Source organism: Parasteatoda tepidariorum, chromosome 6 (genome assembly GCF_043381705.1).
Source record: "Parasteatoda tepidariorum isolate YZ-2023 chromosome 6, CAS_Ptep_4.0, whole genome shotgun sequence".
NCBI lineage: Eukaryota > Metazoa > Arthropoda > Arachnida > Araneae > Theridiidae > Parasteatoda > Parasteatoda tepidariorum.
Window position 1 is genome coordinate 82,671,408 of NC_092209.1, and position 20,496 is coordinate 82,691,903.

The window sequence follows — 20,496 nt, forward strand, 5'->3', positions numbered from 1 at the left end:
ATATATATATATATATATATATATATATATACATACGGACAGTAAATATATATTTTAAAGTGGTAGTTTACCAATCGTAATTCTTGGTTTAATAAGTTCAATTTAGTAGATTTTTCACCACTATAGCTGAATAATTCGTAGGCTTGTATAATTATAGCACTTATGTCATGCTATACTTTAACTTCAGAGAGAGCAGTGAGAGAGGCCTTTCTGGCTCTTGAAACTTTTGCCACAAATATGGGACTTACCATCAACGAAGATAAAACTAAATTTATGGAATCTCCAGTCAGAACTGTAAATTATGATCCTATATTCATAAATGGTTACACCTTTGAAAAGGTTTATGAATTCAAATACTTTGGAACAATGATCAATGACCAAAACAGCATAAAAACAGAAGAAGACAACCGAATTAAAATGGCAAACAAGTGTTTCTTTGGACTAAGAAAGCAATTAAGATCAAGCCTAATCAGTCGAAAAACCAAAATTAAAATTTATAAGACTCTTCCTGTATTCCTGTATTGCTCTATGCAAGTGAAACATGGACACTAAACGCAGACATCAGCGTACTCTTGGTGTTTTTGAAAGGAAAATCCTTAGAAATATTTTTGGCCCAGTACAGGAAAGAGGCTGTTGGCGAATCAGATACTACTTTGAATTATATAGACTCTATGGTCAGCCAAAGATAGTGAAGGTCATCCGAAGCAATAGATTAAGATTGCTTGGCCATATCAGGAGAGGTCCAGAAAACAATGCAGTACGAATCACCACCTTTAAAAATCCTTCTGGATCTCGGGCCAGAGGAAGACCTCCAACTAGATGGCTTGATGACACTACTAAAGAGCTCAAAGTAATAAAGATTAACAACTGGAAAAAAGTCGCCATGAATAGAAGGAGTTGCAAGCTACGCGTGATTGAGGCAGCCAAGGCCTGAAAGGGGCTGTTGTGCTGCAGAAGAAGAAGAATACTTTAACATGCGCCATTTAATAGTTACATTTCATGTAATCTGTCTATTTTTTGTTTAAGTTCTCATTACAGGATGAATGGGAAAAGGGTCATTATTGGCCTCAGGAGCCCAGCTAGACTAAACAGGCCAGACCAGGTCATGCTATACCTCCTAAAAAGCAAACAAAAATAGTCAAATTTTAGCAACATTTACTTTGTAGTTACGTTTTTTTAATTAATTTGGCGTGTCCGGAGCAGTTGGCATCTCTATATATTTCTACTAAATTAAAAAAAAAAAATTAAATTTCAATGCATTGCGTTAAAAATTTCGTCAAATTCAATATTTCGTTTTTACTCAGATTAAAGGTCACGTGATTTTTCCAGAAAATAAACGATTAATAATGGATGGAGTTAAAGCTTTTTTTCCCATCATTCTCGCCCTACATTTTTCTATATATATATTTTCGATTTCACGAGTCTATGATTTGAAGCATAGATTTTAGACCCCGAGCAGCAAAACAAATCAAGAATCCAAAACTAAAGCTGATGCGTTTTCAGGGGGGGGGGGGAGAATGTCCTTTTTTAAAAAGATAAAGAATTTTCAAAATCATTTTATAATGGGAAAGGAAATTTTTTTTACAAAAAGTATTTCTGTAAGGGAAAAAAAAGTACCACATCTTTAATATTCGTAGCGTTTGAAAAATAATGAGTAGCCATAAAAGTAGCGCGTAGCCCAAATTCGATTTTCAGTAGCAGGGACTTTTAAAAGTAGCCCAGTCAGCAACTTGCAGCCAAATCTGGCAACACTGTGCTGACAGGGGATTTTGCTACTCACAATGATTCCCTTCGCAGCGAGGCACTCTTATTGGACTCTTTTGGCTGGGAAGTTTTGGACCACCCCTCCCAACAGTTCAGACCTAGCGCTAAGTGATCTTTTTCTTTCCGATAGTTCAAACATAATTTTAGTGACAACCCCAACAAGAATGAAGAAGACGTAAAAACGGTCATGACCTCTTGGTTATCGGAGCAGGCGGCAAGTTTCTATGAAGAGAGTATTCTAAATCTAGTTGTAAAGTATGATAAATTCTTAAACAAATCGGCAACTATGTTGAAAAAAATATAAACGTATGTGGAATCTGAAAATAAATTTGCTTTTTGAAAATTCACTTTCGCTTGGTTTTTATTTTGAAACAGCCCTTACTTAAAAAACACCCCTCGTATATAAAAAACATAACAAAAAATTCAACAAGAAAAGCCTTATTTGCTTTATTAATCATTATCACTATTTTAAATTTGAATTTCGAAAAATTATACATTGGACCAATGGGACAATACATTGGACCAATGTATTTTAGTTCTCAAACGGATGCCTTGTTTAGGAACAAACAAAAAAAGATAATTAAAAAAAATTTTATGATTAGAAAAATATATTGCTACCCATTAGGAAGTAATTGGCGATAGAAATGGGCAATAGGTGGCATAAATCAGAACTCTCAACTTATGGCAAAACCTTGCATGCTTTCACCTTTAGCCTGTGCGTGTGGAGAGCCATAGAAGAAGTTCGTCATCTTCTGTCTCGATTTTCAAATATATTTAAAGCTTTTTAGTCAGGAAACTATATGAAACTGAAAACTACATTGGACATAGTTCTAAAAGAAAGCATTGTGGAAATTTCAAAAAATATTTGCGACAATTAAATACGAAACATATTAATAAAAAGGAAAATATTGTAATACATTCCTATATAACTGAGAAGAGGAAGAGAGGGAAGGGGAGATGGTCAAGACATGGAACCGGTTCTCTCACTAGATGGCGTCATAATTTTGCTGTATTAAAAATACCTAGAGTTTTAAAACTTAGGAATTCTGTAGTAATAAATACCAATAAAAGGGATAGCAAAAACTTGATCTGACGCGTCAAAAACTTAAGCGCAGAACTCATAACTTCCGATTTTGTTTTATTCACCCCCCTAAAAAAATTGAATATGCCATGGTCCGCACATCCAAGAGCTGGCAGATTTCTGGATGGTAAGCCCACCACATATAGTTGCAATTTAAGCCACTAATAGCATAAAACATTGAAGCACAAAATAATCGAAATTTTTAATGATAATAACTTCTATTTGGTGATAAAGTCATGCGAAACTATGTTTGTGGCAATCACCCAGTATCCACAAACATTGAAGGGGGTAAAAAACAACCATTTTGACTTTTCTATACTAGTTTCATTGATTTTCTCAGATTATTGTAATCGGTGGAATAAATTTTATTATTATTTATTAGTTACACTTTATTCTCAAGAAGAAAATATGTTTCAAAACAGTTATATCTGAAATTAGATTTAATAATAAGTAAATTTTAAAAAATTACCACTTTTAGAAAAATTTACTACTGTTTAAAAATAAATCACACTTTTAGATACCTCAAACTCTTATTAATTATTATTTCATTACTCTTAACATTTCTAACATTCTTAACATTTCGAATAACATTTTCTAATTTTTCCAGATTGATAAAATTTTATGACTCTTTCTCTGCTGTCAGAGGAGTCTACAATGACACAGAGCTTTAGTAGAGTGTCATAGCTAGTTGGAATGTGGTCAAACCTTTGATTGCAATGTCTCACCTTTACAGATATGAAAAACAGACTAAAAAATTAAGCTTGATAATAAATACACTTCTTAATATTTTATTAAAAAACTAAAACATGAGTGGAGTTGGCAGCTGCATTCTAAACCAAACACATGGGAATTCTCTTTCTTCCTCAATCCTCCCTCTTTGTTCCCGCATTTATGCAGCAGAAATTTGTTTCTTCAAGCATATTTTAGCTTTTTTCATTAATCTCTAGTGCTCGAGTCATGATGACTCAGGGGATAGACCGTTCGCCTCCCAATGATGTGAACCAGATTCGATCCAGTGATGGCTGGTTGACACATATTTCGGATCTGGCTTGTACCGACCAGAGTGTTGCCGTAAAATATCCTATGTGGTAGACTGATCATGGGTTAGACTCCCCTTGCCGTTAGGTTAACCGTGGGAAGTTATCGTGGTTTTCCTCAGCATGTGAAGCAAATGCAGGTTAGCTCCATCAAAAAGTCCCCCACAACGGCCGATTTCTTGCAGTACTCGATCGAGGAGTTCCCTAGTCTTAGTGGAAATTTTACGTCGTGGAAATTAAGAAAAATATTTTTGACAGGTAAATATAAAAAATATCGAGAATGGGGGAAATATCACAGTACATTCCTATATAACTGAGAAGAGGATGAGAGGGAAGAGTCGAGACATAGACTTCTCCCCATATGGCGTATTCGTGAGTTGCAACTGCAAATGGTCAGTCACAGAAGGAGGAAGTACGATAATTTCTGTACTGCTTTTCAAACATATTAAAAACTTTTAAGTTAAGAAAACTATATAGAACTAAAAGCTACATTTAACATAGTTCTAAAAAAAGCGTCGAGGAAATTAAAAAAAAAATTTTTTTTGACAGTTAAATACGAAAAATATAAAGAAAGGGAAAAATATTGTAGTACATTACAACCAAGAAGAGCAGGAGAGTCAAGACATGGAACCTGTCTTCTCCCCATATGACGTATACGAGCGATGTGATTGCGAATTGTCTACTTACACTTAAACCCATGAATAACTTTGAAACTATCAACTTGGTTTTAGCTTCCTTCAATAAAGCATTAAAAAAAAATTTAAGATAAGAACGGGCTTAGACAGCTCATTTTAAGATTTTTCATCATTTTCTTACCACTCATCATAATAAGAATATTCAAAATCATTACTAACTCTCACCTCAATAGAGAGTCAAACATCTCTTTCCATTTCATGTTTTTAACCCTAACTAAACTAAACTACGTGGCGCAACAGCCCATAGAGGGCCAAGGCCTACTGTGTCCATCTCAGTTTTCTTGGGCTCTGGGGTGCAGGGGCAGATGTTTCGGTCAGGTGGTCCTGGTCAGCCGAACGCGGAACCCCCAGTGTTTAGTTCCCAAGCATGCTTGGTACTCATTTAACGACCCACTGAAGGGATAAAAGGCTGAGTCAACCTTGCCCGTCCCGAGGATCGAACCCAGGACCAGTGGCACGGGATCGCGAAGCGTTACCACTCAGCCACTGGGCGTCGTGTTTCAACCCTAGCTTTTAAATAATCTCCAGCTTTCCTTTAATAATTTTAGCAGCTACTTTGCTAAGATACCAAAGGGTTTCTCAAATTTGAGTAAAAATGTAACCAAATATGTTGTTGTGATTGGCGCGGAGCATAACCGTTAACCCCTTTGTGATGTTTTTAATATTTTCTTACTTTTTCTAGTGCTACTGCTTTGTTGCTCCAAAATTTGGCTACTTTTTTGCTGCAAGTACTGATATGGAAAACTTTCTCGTGCTAATTGCCATAGAACTTTTCTAATTCGGAGAAGAGCAAACAGGACTGATGTTAAAACTTTTTAATATAGATTTCCTTGATACTTTTAATTTTTTTTATTATTATAATTGTTAATTTTAAAAGTAAAAAGATTTGAAGAATTTTAAAGTTATAAATTTAATGTATTCCTGGATCAGTTGTTACTCAAGATCAATCACTTACCTATAAAATAAATTTCATGATTATAATCGCAAAAATTTTATTTAAAAAAAAGGAAAACCATACATTATACATAAATTATGCAGCAAGATGGTTGTAACACACCAATAGAGAAATACTACCAGAACAATCTAGTTTCATAAACTAACTTCTTATACCTCTCTTATTCTTAACAAAGTTCACAAATAAAATAGCTATTGAATATATAAAAATAACAGAATATAGATAGATATGATATTAAACATAATTTATTTCCCTTTTCGCATTTCAGATGATTAGGCATTTGCATCAACATCAAAATAATTATTCATTAAAGTTGATAGATTTTTGTCATAGTTTAGAACAATTCTTTTATTACATCAATTTTTTCATAATTGTTTAACATAACTTTATATTTATACAAATCCTCAGCAATTTCAATCGAAAACAATCTTCTACTTTAAAAATTATAATTTAAAAAAAAAGGATCTGATTTACAAGAAGTTTCAATAGGATATTGACGATTAATGAAATAAAGATTGAAATAAACATATAATCCATAAAAATTATTTAAAAAGGAATAGAGGAAAGTTGGAAGCTATACATGCAATCATAGAATAATATATATTTTCAAATAATAAAATTTTTATTGTATTATTAAACAAAGAGCATACCACTATTTTGAAAGTTGTCTGTGTGATTTCTCATCGTCAAACTCATACTTCAAAATGATTGGTAAAATAAAAAATATCATTAAGCTGTTTTATAGTAACGCAAGAAAGAATATATATTATTTTAATTCACTTCTATGCTTTTGTTTAGGATACCTCCCGACATATTATAAATGAAAATAATTTGTATGCACTCAACACATTTTATCGATCCGAAACTAATTTAATGGATACAGACCATAGAGGAGAAAGCTTGAGTTTAGTTGTACTCCAAATGCATTTATAGAAAAATGTTCAATGCATAGTTATACTTTATTATCTAAGCTACAAGCTAGCTTTTCATTTTACCGTAACTTCTGGCAAATAGTTTTTGTGTCATGCATTCATGAGCTGTTTTCGTTTTGTGTTCACAAAATCTTTTCATTGCCTTGTATCCTCTAATTAATGAGAGAGATAAAATTTCTTTTGTTAAATTAACAGCGAATATCCATATTAAGTAATATTTATGTTTCTCTTTTACAAAATTGTTTTATAATATTGCTATTTGTTCTCTTTAATATTAACAAATACTCCCCTGATGAGTTCCCTAATTTGCTTCTAGATCCCTTCCAACTTTAAACTCTATTACTATTGTTGTGTTTAGGGGGCAACATTTAGCATTTCAATATTAAAATCATGGTTACAAAATGTATTATAATCAACTATCATTTTATAAAATTAATGTGAACAAGTATTAAGGTCTTTTTGTTATTAAGTGTTATATTTCATTTCCAATGCCCACCTGTGTTAACATTTCATCAATTCAGGCATTTACGCACAAAATTAGGTGGACTCCCACGGTTAAGACAGAAAGTACAGAGAATAAAAGAACATCTATGCCTTGTCCTGGATTCGAATTTAAAAATTAAGTGTTATATTGATATATCTAAACACTATTTTTTTCCTTTTAATTCATATGAATTAAATTGATTGTAACTACTAAGTATGCAACTTTCTTGTTAAAAACAATATTAGCAATGTTTTAAATCATGCACTTGTTTATCAATTACAATATAATGTATTTATTATAACTTTATACTGTCAATGTGCTTTTTAACTACCTTTTCTCCTATTTAAAAGAGATAGGTATAAAATAGAGTGAGATTTAACATAATGAAAAGGACTGCTGCTATTTGTAGTCCGAACTCTTAAAAGGAATAAGTTAAAAGAATAAAAAAAGATCTTTGGAATAGAAATTTATGTCTACTATTGAACGGACTCCCAATTTCTCAGCTGAACTCTTAAAAGCAATAAGTTAAAAGAATAAAAAAAGATCTTTGGAATAGAAATTTATGTCTACTATTGAACGGACTCCCAATTTCTCAGCTGTTCACTATAAGTGTATAAAATAACATTACAGGGTTGCCACTCTACTGGGAAAACCTAAAAATTCAGGGAATTAAAAAATCACCAAAATTAACAGGTAGAAAGGCAAGGAATTTTGAGTTTTTCTTTACAAACTGGGAAAATACAGTGAATTTGTTTTTTATTTTTGTCCTTTTAAAAATAGTGTACACTTAAAGTGCAATCTATAGGATATTTAAGGAAGATAATTCAGCCATGCTAAACTATTTCATTTAGCATTATTTAAGTATGTTCAGCTGTTCCTTTTTTACTCTAAGTTTTTCCAGTAATTAAAAGTGTAGTTAGCTCAATATAGCTGACACAAGGGAGCAGTATTTGTGTTTTCGCTTAATATATTGTGTATAACGATGCCCGGTGACTGAGTGATAGCGCTTCACGCTCCCGTGCCACAGATCCTGGGTTCGATCCTTGGTCCGGGTAAGGTTGACTCAGCCTTTCATCGCTTCAGTGGGTCAAAAATGAGTACTAAGCATGCTTGGGAACTAAACACTGGGTGTTCCGTGTTCGACTGACCACCTGACAGGAACATCTGCTCCTGCACCCCAAACTCAAGAAAACTGAGATGGCACAGTAGGCCTTGACCCTCTATGGGCTGTCGCGCTACTGAGTTGATATTGTGTATAACATGTACAGGTAAAATGCAGGGAATTTTTTGTTACAAATTAGAGTGACAACCCTGCATTAGTTAAATGGGAGTTTGGATAGGACTGTTAAAACAGTTCAGTCCAACTTATTGTTCAAAATATTCAATTTTTATTATTTTGGGAATCGACTGTATTATTTTACTTTTGTTTTATAAAATACTCACTTCTGAATTTGCATTTTTAGTATGGCATCTGCAACAGATAAAATGCATCAAAGAGTTGGATCCATAGTAATGAATGAAGAAGGAGGTATTATTTCAGTAAGTGTTCTTCTATTATAGCAAAATTTTTGATTTAATAATAAGGTTGATCAATCACATTTGTCTTTTCTCTTACAATGTTATCAAAAATATTTTCTGAATCTAAACAGAATTTTTTACTCATTCAAAGATTGTAACATTCAATGTTTCGTGAATGAAAATATTTTTGGGTTCTTTGATAAATGAGTTCAACTATTTCTTATTAAACCATTCAAAAATGAGTTCAATTCTTTTAGAACAAAAAACAGAATGGACATTTAAAAAATAAAAAAAATTGCCAACTTTAGTTACACTTGGCTAACAGAAAATTACCTATTTTTTGTTAATATTTTGAATGTTGAGAAAAATGTTACAAAAATTAAATGATGAAAATAAAAATGAATGGTCAAAATTAGAAAGGTTCTATGAAAGTTTGTCATATGTTCTGTAATTTTTAATTTATATTTGCTTTTCGGCATTTAATTTTTGTTATGGTATCCAAAGGTTTACATAAGATTTTTTTCTCTTCCTTTTGTGAACATTAATGTGTTTGTAATGATACCCCACTTATCATAAATTAAATAATAATTGATTTTGATACAATTTTGGTTTTGATGTGTTTTTTGCTACCATACCTCTGCTAAAAAATTTTAATAATTTTCTAAATAATTGAAATAAGTATATAAAAGTTTTTATTTTATGTATGTATTTCTTTATCATTATTAAACAGTGAATATTGCTTACATAAATGTCATAAATTTGTTTCTTCATTACATCAATTTGAGAATTATATTATTTTAAGTCTTAAATGCTTATGACTTGTGTATTTAACATGAAATATACTGATACATGAGGTTAAGACCAATACCTGTTTTTCCCATGGTTTTAGGAATATCAGACCAACTTTGCTCCAAATGAAAAAATCATTTGTAATCGCACGCAAGGGTATGAAATTGGTTGATCGTAATTTTAATATGACATAAGCATGTCAGGTAACAGTATTTTGAGCCTAACAACATGACGGAAAAGTGGTCAGCATTATAAACTGGAAATCCATATTTCCCGAACAATCTGAAACCAATCAATGTTTCTTTCAAGTTTAATTGATTATTTTTCTAATCCAAGTAATGGTGTAATCAACCAAAAATAAAGAGTTGGCTGGAATTGATAACATCTTAACCTTGTAGTTAATGGGAAATTTTATGGAAATTGTTTTAAGTACCCTAATATTTCAAATTATACTTTTCCAAACTCAAAAGTCACCTGTAATGGTTAAAGGGAATTTTTAAGGGATGTAGTCACTCTCGAAATTTAGAAGAATTTTTTTTTTGTTGATTTATTTTTTGATGTACACAAAAGATTTTTGAACAGAGAAGATACTAAAATTTGGAATTTAGGGTGACCCGGGGTAATTCACGATCACTCTGTTTCTGGGGTTAATAATGATCACCTAAATTTTATTTAAAAAAAAAATTTTTTTTTCAAATTTAAGACATGGACAAGAATGCTTGTACACTTTACTAAAGTATAACTACATTTACTTAAGAATAATTTTTTGTTTAATCTAACAAAATAAGTATCTTTTAAAGTGCTTTCTGTATTTTCCATTTCAAAGATGGGTTTCAAAATGTGCACATTTCTGCAAAGATCCCCCTCCTTCTCTTAATAATAAATATTTTGAGTTACTTTCTTTTTCTTTGATATAAAAATAGTGTAAGCTTTTGTTTAATTGTTTCACATCTACTGTAAACATTATAATTGATTATAGGAAACTATATCAAATGTTGCCCCCTACAGATGGGGTAATTATTGATCACTGGGGTAATTCCTGATCATTGTCATTTCTTCTTATAAATAGTATATAAAATAGCTTATAAATAGCTAATTGTCTTTTCTTAAATAACAGTTCATATTTATTAAGTGGAACAACTATAAAATATATTTTAACTGTCATCACAAAATTTGTTTTTAACTGTATACAAGACTGTATTCTGATTTGCACCATTTCTGGTTTGTCTTACCTTGCTTCTATCTTAATTTTATGTGTGTACATTGTTAGAATAATTTTTAAGTTGATAAATTAACCTAATATAAATATGGTGAGAAATTATAAGCCTAAAAAGGATACTAAGCTTCTAGAAAACAAAATTAGTGAATTTCTTTTAATGATTGAAAATGAAAATTTCAGTGTGAGAGCTGCTGCCAGAGCTGTTGACATACCTTACTTAACTTTACACTTTCCCTTAATGAAGTTAAAAAATCCAGCAAAAGTAACCCATGTGGGAACTCTCTTATATTTCAGAAGAACATGAGAATGAGTTGGCTGATTGCCTAAAATGTATGGCACAATACAAAGATTTTTGAAATTTTAAGGTGTTAATCGTTCTTCTTGCTTTTTAAATAAATCATTTTATTAGCAGCTTAAACATATCTTTTTGGTTTATTTGTTTGATCTTGATGTTTTATTTGTTAATTACCATTATATAATTATTTTTAAGCAGCCCCTTTACAACAAAAACTGGTGATCAATAATTACCCCAGAAGTGATCAGGAATTACCCCAGAAATGATCAAGACCAGGGGTAATTCCTGATCACTAAATATTTAAAATCTTTTAAATTCTAATTAGATTTTCAAACAAAAGAAGGTGGCATTGGACTCATCTCATATAGCCTCAAACTTCCAGTAAATATTAAAATTCTATTTCAAATAGTTTTTTCACAAAATAGATGTTTGCGTTTTTAGATCAGGAATTACCCCAGGTCACCCTATTGATTTCATGTTTTAAATTTTAAATTGCATTTTTTACGCATATAAGTACATAGTTTTTATCGTAATTTTAGTTTCCAAACGATTTATTTTAGAAATTTCAAATTTTACTTTTAAATGCAGTTATCTGACAATAATTCAAATATGTCAGTTGAAATATCTTAATCTTAAAAATACAGTTTTTGCTGTTATTGCAATATGCCCCCCCCCCCCTGAAAAAAGAGAAAAAGATTCATCAAAGAAAAGGTTTGCAGCATCTGTTTTAATTTTGAAAAATTCATTTTAAAATGAGTTGTATAATGAAGAATCTTTTTCTGAATTTCAGTTTATTTTATTGTTTTGCTGAGAAAATTTTCCAAGCATAATTAGGTCTGGTTAGAGTGGCCTAATCCCTTAACCCAATGTTTCCCAAACTTATGACTTTTGTGTACCCTTTCTAAACTTTTCATAACGCTGTGTACCACTGATAAAAAAATTTATGTATTTTTTTAAAACTATGTTTATTTTTCTTTCTTGGTACAAAGTTGTGATAATAAGTTTATTTGCATCAGTGAGAAGGATGATATTGTTTTTGCTGTGATAACAGGATAAAAATTATATTTTATAAAAATAAGCAAAATAAGTAGAATTCATTACAAACCTTTACTACAGAAAAATTGCACAAAAGTTAAAAATCACAACTGGCTGTTGACACCACTAATTATTAACTGCTAACTCTGCAAAAAATTGCCAAAAGAAAAATACGTAATCGTACATTTGAATAGCTAGCTTTTGTTTTTAAATAAAAAAGGTTTGAAATTTTTGTTTGTTGCAAGATAATTCGTAAACGTGTGCCCTTGCTAAACTGTTCCCATACCCCTGGGGGTACGCGTACCACACTTTAGGAAACACTGCCTTAACCCTAAAAAAAAAAATCATTTTAAAATTTGTTGAATGGGCTGTTTTTGTTGTAATTATTATAAAAAAATCAAACCAGGGTTTAATTTGCCACATTTCTGTAAACGAGTTTTAGCATATTTATTTAAAAAATTCCTAAAGAGCGTCTACTATTTTTTTTATTTTTTTTTATATCCAGTATAAGTATTTTTTTCTTCTTTCAAAAGTTCTAACCATTATAAATGGAGATTCATTTATTGTGCTGGGGGGGGGGGTTATACTCGATTGAATATTTACTTTTGCCTACAAGTGATAATAAATAAAAAAATTTATAATTTTTATTGTTAAATGATACAGACATGCAAGTAACCCTGTGCTATTTTTTTAGTCATCTGGAGATTTAGAAAACAATGAAAATGTTGCAAGCATTTTCCACCAGATGGTTAAAGGAGCTGATAAAACAGTTCTTTCCTTATCTGATAAAGCAGATGGTTTCAAGAAATTATCAGGTATGTATGCTTAGCTGATTGCTACTTGGAGTAGTTAAATCCTCATAAAATTTGTACAGACTGTCATTTATAAAATCAACTCAACCCTATTGTTTGTTTAAAAAAAAACTCTTGATTGATTAAGTCCTTAATTAGGAAGATAAAATTATTTTTGTTTTCATTTATTTCTAACAGAATATCATTTGCTTTTAATTTAACAATATTGATTGAACCAACAATGTTCTGTACCAAAGTTGTTTGCATTTTCTATTCTATTTTAAAGGGATTTTATTTTCATAAATTGCGAATGACGGCTCTTTTTGTATAACGCTTAAGTTCCATAGGAACGGATTGATTACTTAATTTTGAGATAAAAAGTAAAGTAAATAAAAATAGAATCGATGTTCTTAAATGAAAGATACTTTTTTATCAAAGAGTTGCTTATTGCTATGTGATAACCTACCGAATAACACAAATATTACTTCATAACTAGATACTTGATACACTCTGATAAAATATTATTACAAAATAATCTTTTTTTGTTTTGTAGTTTTTCTTATTTCTTTTCTAGTGAAAGTAATTTTTAAAACAAATTTGATAATTCTTTTTTAATCAAGTGTTTGTTGAAATTGTTAGTTCTGAGTATCAAAAGTATCAGGAAAAAAAATCAAGACAAATAAAGGCATGATTTTTTTAAAATCAGGAATTCAAAAATGTTCCTCTACAATTCTCAAACAATGATAACATTTCACGTCAGGGCTCCTAGGAACAACTAGGAGCCCTGATTAGCTTGACTTTACATTCACTTTAAATGCTTTCATGTCAAGGAATCTATTGAACCTTTCTCATTTTTATTTGAGCAACCATTGTATTAAATATTTCTATTATCCCTGTTATTAAAAATTGTTTTTCTGTTTTATGATTAGAAATGCATGATCATATAATGTATTGTTTTGTTCTTTATAGTAAATTATGAGGACTTCTCTTATGTTGTGGCTGTTTCCAACAAAAAGATACATGTGTCCAAGATAATTGGAACTGATTCCAATTAGTGTGAGCGAGTTACGTTCCAATTGGTTTCTTATTGAATTGTACAATTGACTGCATAATCTTTCTTTTTGTAAACATTGTTTGGTAAATATTATAAATGTATATATCATAAATAAATATAATAAAATGTTAATCAAGGGATGTATGTCGTATTTTTGAACTTAAGTTTATGTGCAAAGAGTTAAAATATTTATTGCAAAATATATATTAATAATTTAGGAAATAGAGGATTTCCAAATTAGACTCACGGTTTTCAAATATTTATAACAGCAAAAGGTTATAGTTAAAAAAATAATAATTATTATTGTTACTAATCATGTGACAGGACTTAAATTTTTTTTCTCAAAATTATTTAGTTTTGTTCAAATTTTTTCAGTAGATGACGATGCAGAATAGCATATAAATTAAAGTAAAATACTTGAAAATTTTGTAATTTTTTGATAATATCATGTTATAACATTTCACATCAGCCATAAACCAAACGAATAAACAAACCTACTTTCCTAAGCACTCGTGTATTCAAATACGAACAACCCATCAAATTGAAATTAAGAGAGCGGTTAAATAGATAAGTCAGGAAATTTTGGGTGTAAAACAGAAATTCTGAGAGGGAAAATATATGACCTGCTGTATGAATTAGCAAAAAAATTCTGTTTTTCAGTTATAATTTTTGGAAAACTCTCAGTCTAAATTTGGACATTTTGTGTGTATAATCAGTATTTATACATGTCATGTGCTCAATACTACTGTTATGAAATAATCATTAAACCGTTTAGTTTTTAATGTAAATATTTACATCACTGGAAGATTGTTCGACAAGTTGTATTGTGTAACAAGTTTTGTATCAGAAAGAAAATCCCTTGGGGGCAACGCTGCTCGTTTTGATTTTAAAGAAGACTACTTATGTTTAGTATATTAGGTAGATAACTTTGCTACATCTAGCCTCTTAGTAAAAACAGACATTCCAGAGCTCAGGTGTCTAAAGTTATTGTATTATTCCTCCAAAAATGCTTTAAATAACACGTGAGTAGAAAGCTACCTTTGCAACTTCAGCCTTATAATACTCTGTTTCATGTAATCTTGCTATGCAATATAAAACAGAAATTTAAGAGATATTTTTTTCTAAATAGCATTATTCTAAATTTGGGCAGCATGTGGAAATAGTATAACAAATTTCTTAAAATTTAACAAAATACAAACTATCAGTGAACCTGCTTATTTTAAATGGTATGCATAAAAAAGTATAGTAAATTCGAGAAACTTAACATAAATTAAGTGGTTATTGTTAAATATCTTTTTGAATGGCTACTATGTGTTTGTTTTGCCCATACTAAAAAAAAAAAAATCCTCGTGTAATTTCTCACATTAATCACAAATAATTTAAGTACCCACAACCTTTTTTTTTATAACTGTCGTTGAACAGCCTACTCAATTTTGGGTTTACAACTACTAATGTTCAACTCGGTATCCTTGTAATTTTGAACCAATCCAGAAAATGAGGAAACTCCTGGATCAATATCCCCCAGAGGTATGATTTGTTATAAGAACAAGGAGAACTTTGCAACTCGACATATTTAACGTGCATCAGTCACCATTTACTAATATTACATTATTAATATTATGTCTCTGGCCGGTGGATTTCGAACCCACAACCTCTTGGACATAAGCTCAGTGCCCTGCCAACCAGGCTATCCTATTCCTAATCCACAACAATTAGTGACAGTATACCTGATCATGAGCTGAACCATGCAATACAGGATTTGGAATTGCTTTTTCTTTCTGCTGTCATTGGAACAGTTATGGCCCTTTCAGGACTAATCTTAAATCTAGATATTGTATTCTTTTTAAGTTTTATGTGGGTGTTAGCACAACGACTTTAAAACTAAACCCAAAACATTTGGGATGTACCTCCAAGAGCATTAGACATTCGTGAATGCTAAAGGTGGTATTGTAAATTCCTCTTATTTCGATTCTTCCGATTGATCTAAATTAGGAATCCTTGAAAAAATTTTGGACGTATGTCTGGAGGTATTGCCTCTCCCAATTTTGCGCTATCAGAATTTCAGTATAACTTGCTCTAAAATAATTTAAAAAAGTATATTTGCTTACATCTTTTAAAAGCAAATTTTATCACAAAAGAATAGTAAAATATCAGAGGTCTTCTTAGGAATAAATAAGGGCGGGGTGCTGCCTCTCAGAAAAGGGCACTCATTTAACACCATAAAAGTTAATCAAAATGTGTAATATTATGTAATACCTAAATTTGATCCTCAACAATTTTTAAATTATTCTCCTATACTGTGTTATGTGTAAGTATATTTCAAAAAATAATTATCACTCATTATCAGAATAAGAGAAAAATGTATAGTTTATAAAAATAATTAAAGGCAATATAGACAATCTCTGTTCAGAATTTTTTTCAAAAGAAGTGAACTAAAAAAAAAAAAAAATTATTAATTGATAAACAACTTCAAAATTATAGGATAATGAACATTTAAAATTGCTTTTTTTTTTAATGTATTCATTTAAAAACAATGTTTTTATTTAAGAAATAATTTTAAAAATTAAAATCATTAAAAATTTATTAATATCCCTCCATGAAAAAAGGAGATACTTATAAGAATTTAACAAGTTGAGAATAATCCTAACAAAACAAATATTTGAAATAGTAATCAGAATTAAACCTATAAACGCAAATAATTTTATCAACTATTATTTAAACAGTCCATTTTTTAATGGATTTTGAATAAAAAGGCAGTATTTTTAAGGGATGGTGGCTTATTTTTACAAAAAAAGACAAAGGCGTATTTATAGAGATCAAAAGGCAGGCTGGGCGAACTTTTCTTCAAAAAACCCTTAGGGGGAACATTGAAATTAACTATTTTTAATTTTAGAATTACTTTGTTGAAAACAGAGTTATAACTGTTTCTAATATAATTTCATTAATATTAAACAACTCTTCATAGTTTTAAATCAATTTATCAGAAATTTTTATAATGCTGTTGCATTTAACAATAAAAAAAAATAAAAAACTATGCCAATATATAGTTAAAATTTGCATACAAGTTCAAAATTTCCTAAAATCAAATAATAGGGTTTCAGATATCTGAAAATGAAAACACAATATGTTACTCAAAATTTTGTTCGAAGGTAATTTTATTGGTGAATTCATCATATAAAAATTTGATATGATTACTGTATTATAGGTTAGAATTGACATGAAGAGAAATTAATGATTTATATTCCACTGCTTCTGCATGACAATGTAAAATTGCTAATTGATATTCCTTTTAATATAATAAAAATTCTTAAAAAGGTTGAAACAATGAATCCTGTGGGTAAGGCTTGAATCATGTATAAATAATTTAAGTAGACAGACTTTAACTTGAAATTATTATAGTATTTTGTGATTTCTAAAAGCATTTAATTGAAGTAAAAATTTGGATCGTCCCCCAGTGGACTGATCGTTAAGACAGGGTTCCCAGCAGATCACCGAAGTCAAGCATCACTGGCTACAGTCAGTGTGCGGGTGGGTGACCACTTGTATCAGCCTGCGTAGGGACTGAGGGTGTGCGGTATTGGTCCTCGTTAAACTGTGCTACCGTAAAGTGCTCGACTTCGGGGGCAGGTCGTCGGGCTACCGAAGCGGGGGTGCCATCCCTTCCGCAGAGGATTAAAATTGTGATGGCATGTCTTTGGATCATCCTCCGGGATGATTCCCAAACCGTCGCCAATAGCCCATTGTGCAGCTCTAGTGCGACGTAAATTAACAACATAAAAATTTGGATCAAAATTCCAAATCGATTTTTATCTTAAATTCGTATTTGTTCTCTTAAAAAAATGTCATGCTCTGAACACACAAAAATCAGGATGATTAGCTAAAAACATTTTGTTTTTACCAGGAAAAGCATGACTATCAGAACAGCTACGATCAAAATACGTAGGTCAAAAAGTTCTCAGAATAGGTCAATTACAAATCATTAAAAAATTGAACAATAATTTTACTGCCTTCAAAGTACTTTCTCACTCCTTCTAGTGTTGGTATAACTGTTTAAAATACTCCTGAAAAATTTTTTTTAGAGATCGGTCAGTTGCTTTGCCCTGTTTTCAATCACCTTATTTGAATCCCTAAAAGGTGACCTTTCATTTTCAGCCGTAGAAACAGGCAAAAATCTGGTGATAGGCCAGAAGAATATGAAAGGTATTTCACTGTCTCTAACGAGGTACTTATTCGCAAATAAATAGGTTTTTTTTTTATTTCTCCCAAAGTTATAGCACTTTTTTTCAGTTACAAAAACTTTTTTTTTTAGTCAAAATAATTTTAGAAAGTAAAGTGCTTGTATGTTGTTAAAATGCTTTGATAATAATTTTGCTGTCAACAAAGAAAAAAATATCATATGCTTTTTATTTTTAACAACTTATGTGCTAGTTTATTCAAAAATTGTGTAAAATCAAATGATTTTTTTATTCCTCCCAAAGTTAAAGCACTTTTTTTTCAGTTACAAAAACTTTTTTTTTTAGTCAAAATAATTTTAGAATGTAAAGTGCTTGTATGTTGTTAAAATGCTTTGATAATAATTTTGCTGTCTACAAAGAAAAAATTATCATATGCTTTTTATTTTTAACAACTTATGTGCTAGTTTATTCAAAAATTGTGTAAAATCAAATGATTTTTTTTTTTATTTCTCCCAAAGTTATAGCACTTTTTTTCAGTTACAAAAACTTTTTTTTTAGTCAAAATAATTTTAGAAAGTAAAGTGCTTGTATGTTGTTAAAATGCTTTGATAATAATTTTGCTGTCTACAAAGAAAAGAATATCATATGCTTTTTATTTTTAACAACTTATGTGCTAGTTTATTCAAAAATTGTGTAAAATCGAATGTTTTTTTTCGTTGCTAATTATAAAATTATTATCATAACATTTTTACAACATACAAACTTTACTTCCTAAAATTATTGCAACTAAAAGATGGAGCTTTGCAAGAAAAGAAACCAATCGTTTGTTACTCATTTTTCAAGTCTTTTCCGTCTGATTGAATCTCATGGTCATTTAAGAATCTTCATGTAAAGATCTTTGTTGACAGTTTGGCCTTCAGGAATAAATTTTTAGCCAATGACGTTTTCATATTCAAAAAACACCTCCAACATCACTTTCTCTCTGCTTTTGCCCAAGTTCAATTTCTCGTTACTTAATGATGCTTTTGCTTTCCCAGGGTTGCCACTCAAAGAAAACACAAGGAATTTGAAGAAAAAAATCCCTGCATTTTCCCTGTTCATATTATACACAATATATTAAGAGGTTAAAAACAAAATTACTGTGCTCTTTTATGAGCTGTATTGGTGTAAATATACTAGTTGCTAGAAAAAGTTACAAAAAAAAGAAACAGCTGAACATATTTTAAACAAATAATGCTATAGTAAATGAACTAGTTTTTCCCTGCATTTCCTCAGTTGATAAAGAAAAACTCATAATACCCTGCATTTACCCAGTTATTTAAATATTGGAGTGGCAACCCGTAAAGAAAGCACAGTGTCTCATCACCTATCACTATTTTCATAGAGAAGCTATAATCTTCATCAGACATGTAAATCAAATCCTGCAAATATTCCCTCTCCCCTTTCATACATACAATAGCATTTTAAGAACCATGTGCAAACATCATAAAGAATGTTATTAACACTCCAATGTGAAATTCCAAGTTCGGAGGCAATAACATCACTGATTACTTGTTTATTTGCAAGCTGGATTTCTCTAACACTTTCATCTGCAGTGGAAAAGGAGACTTGCTCAGTCAGAGGTTGATTTTCGACATTAAGCGACCTTCAGGAAAACGCTTACGATACTCATTCCCAGCTGGGTTTTTTTGTGGCATAGTTTTTGTAGGTCTTTTTTAGCTCCTCAGAAGGTGATTTCTTGAGTAAGTTGATGTTAGCACACTGCTCTAACAACGACCTTACAAAGTCCAACAAATAATAAATTCACTTTGTCAGATATTATCTACAACCAATGCCATTATTACCGGGAATAAATTATAGCTGTCTGTGTTTTCATTATTATTACTGCTATTAAAAATATTTCTCCTGCAAAAAACAAAAGAATGTCGGTGGTCATTGAAATTTATTAACTCTAACCCGTAAATTAATTTAGTATTGTAATAACAGTTTTCGTTAATTTAATGCTATGTTATTTGTGAATTCACAATTTGTATTTACAAGGTAAGGATCACACAATAACTGACTGATTTTGATTAAAATGCTCTATGGTAACTGAACATGCATCCATATGCAAATCTTCTCTAACTTAGCATTACAGTATATTATTAATATATCTCTTGGGGAGAATTTGTATCCTGATATGTGGCAGAATAATCACCAAGTCTTGGCAACTTCCGGGCAGCGGCCCGCGAGAAACTAAAAAAAACATCACAGAAAGGGTCAAAAAATCTAAAGGTATAAGTCGTAACCACCCACCAGGCAAACATCTACATGTTGTAGTTTTTAAATCTATTCTTAAAAAAATTAATCTAAGTTTAAAATTTATTTAATTGTAGTTGGCTTGACAGATCAGAATATGGATCACGCTCTTTATAATTATATCATTATTTTAAGTATCACTACAATGTGGCATAGAATAAGTTCAAACAAATGTAAATAAAATAAATAGAAGTAACTTTAAATCATAAGAGTTTAATTGCAATGGAAATTTTCACAATGTTTTGTTTTAAAAAATATATTTGAACAAAATAACATTTAACAATAAAGTATAAATTATATTTAATAATCGTTTGAAACTTTTACATAGCAGAACTGCAACAATGCACTAGATACACAGATTGAAATTAATTTTT

General features: G+C 30.4%; 2 protein-coding genes across 3 annotated transcripts in view; one reads left to right on the top strand and one right to left on the bottom strand.

Moving 5' to 3' along the window:
* LOC107449993 (cytohesin steppke) overlaps positions 1-6,445 on the bottom strand; it is a 45,413-nt gene extending 38,968 nt beyond the window's left edge. Inside the window, exon 1 of one of the 2 annotated variants that reach the window (XM_043043553.2) lies at positions 6,183-6,445. In XM_043043553.2, the coding sequence (XP_042899487.1) occupies positions 6,183-6,228 (46 nt within the window). In that variant the 5' untranslated portion in view covers positions 6,229-6,445. The remainder of the gene's footprint in view (positions 1-6,182) is intronic. The other variant, XM_071181660.1, reaches the window with a different exon arrangement.
* Positions 6,446-6,534: 89 nt separating this feature from the next.
* Positions 6,535-13,789, top strand: LOC107449995 (Late endosomal/lysosomal adaptor, MAPK and MTOR activator 4). The gene is made up of 4 exons (XM_016065695.3): positions 6,535-6,675; positions 8,412-8,487; positions 12,499-12,619; positions 13,565-13,789. Exons 2-4 carry the CDS (start codon positions 8,413-8,415, stop codon positions 13,648-13,650), a joined length of 282 nt encoding a protein of 93 aa, XP_015921181.1. The 5' UTR covers positions 6,535-6,675; position 8,412; the 3' UTR covers positions 13,651-13,789.
* The last annotated feature ends 6,707 nt before the right edge of the window (positions 13,790-20,496 follow it).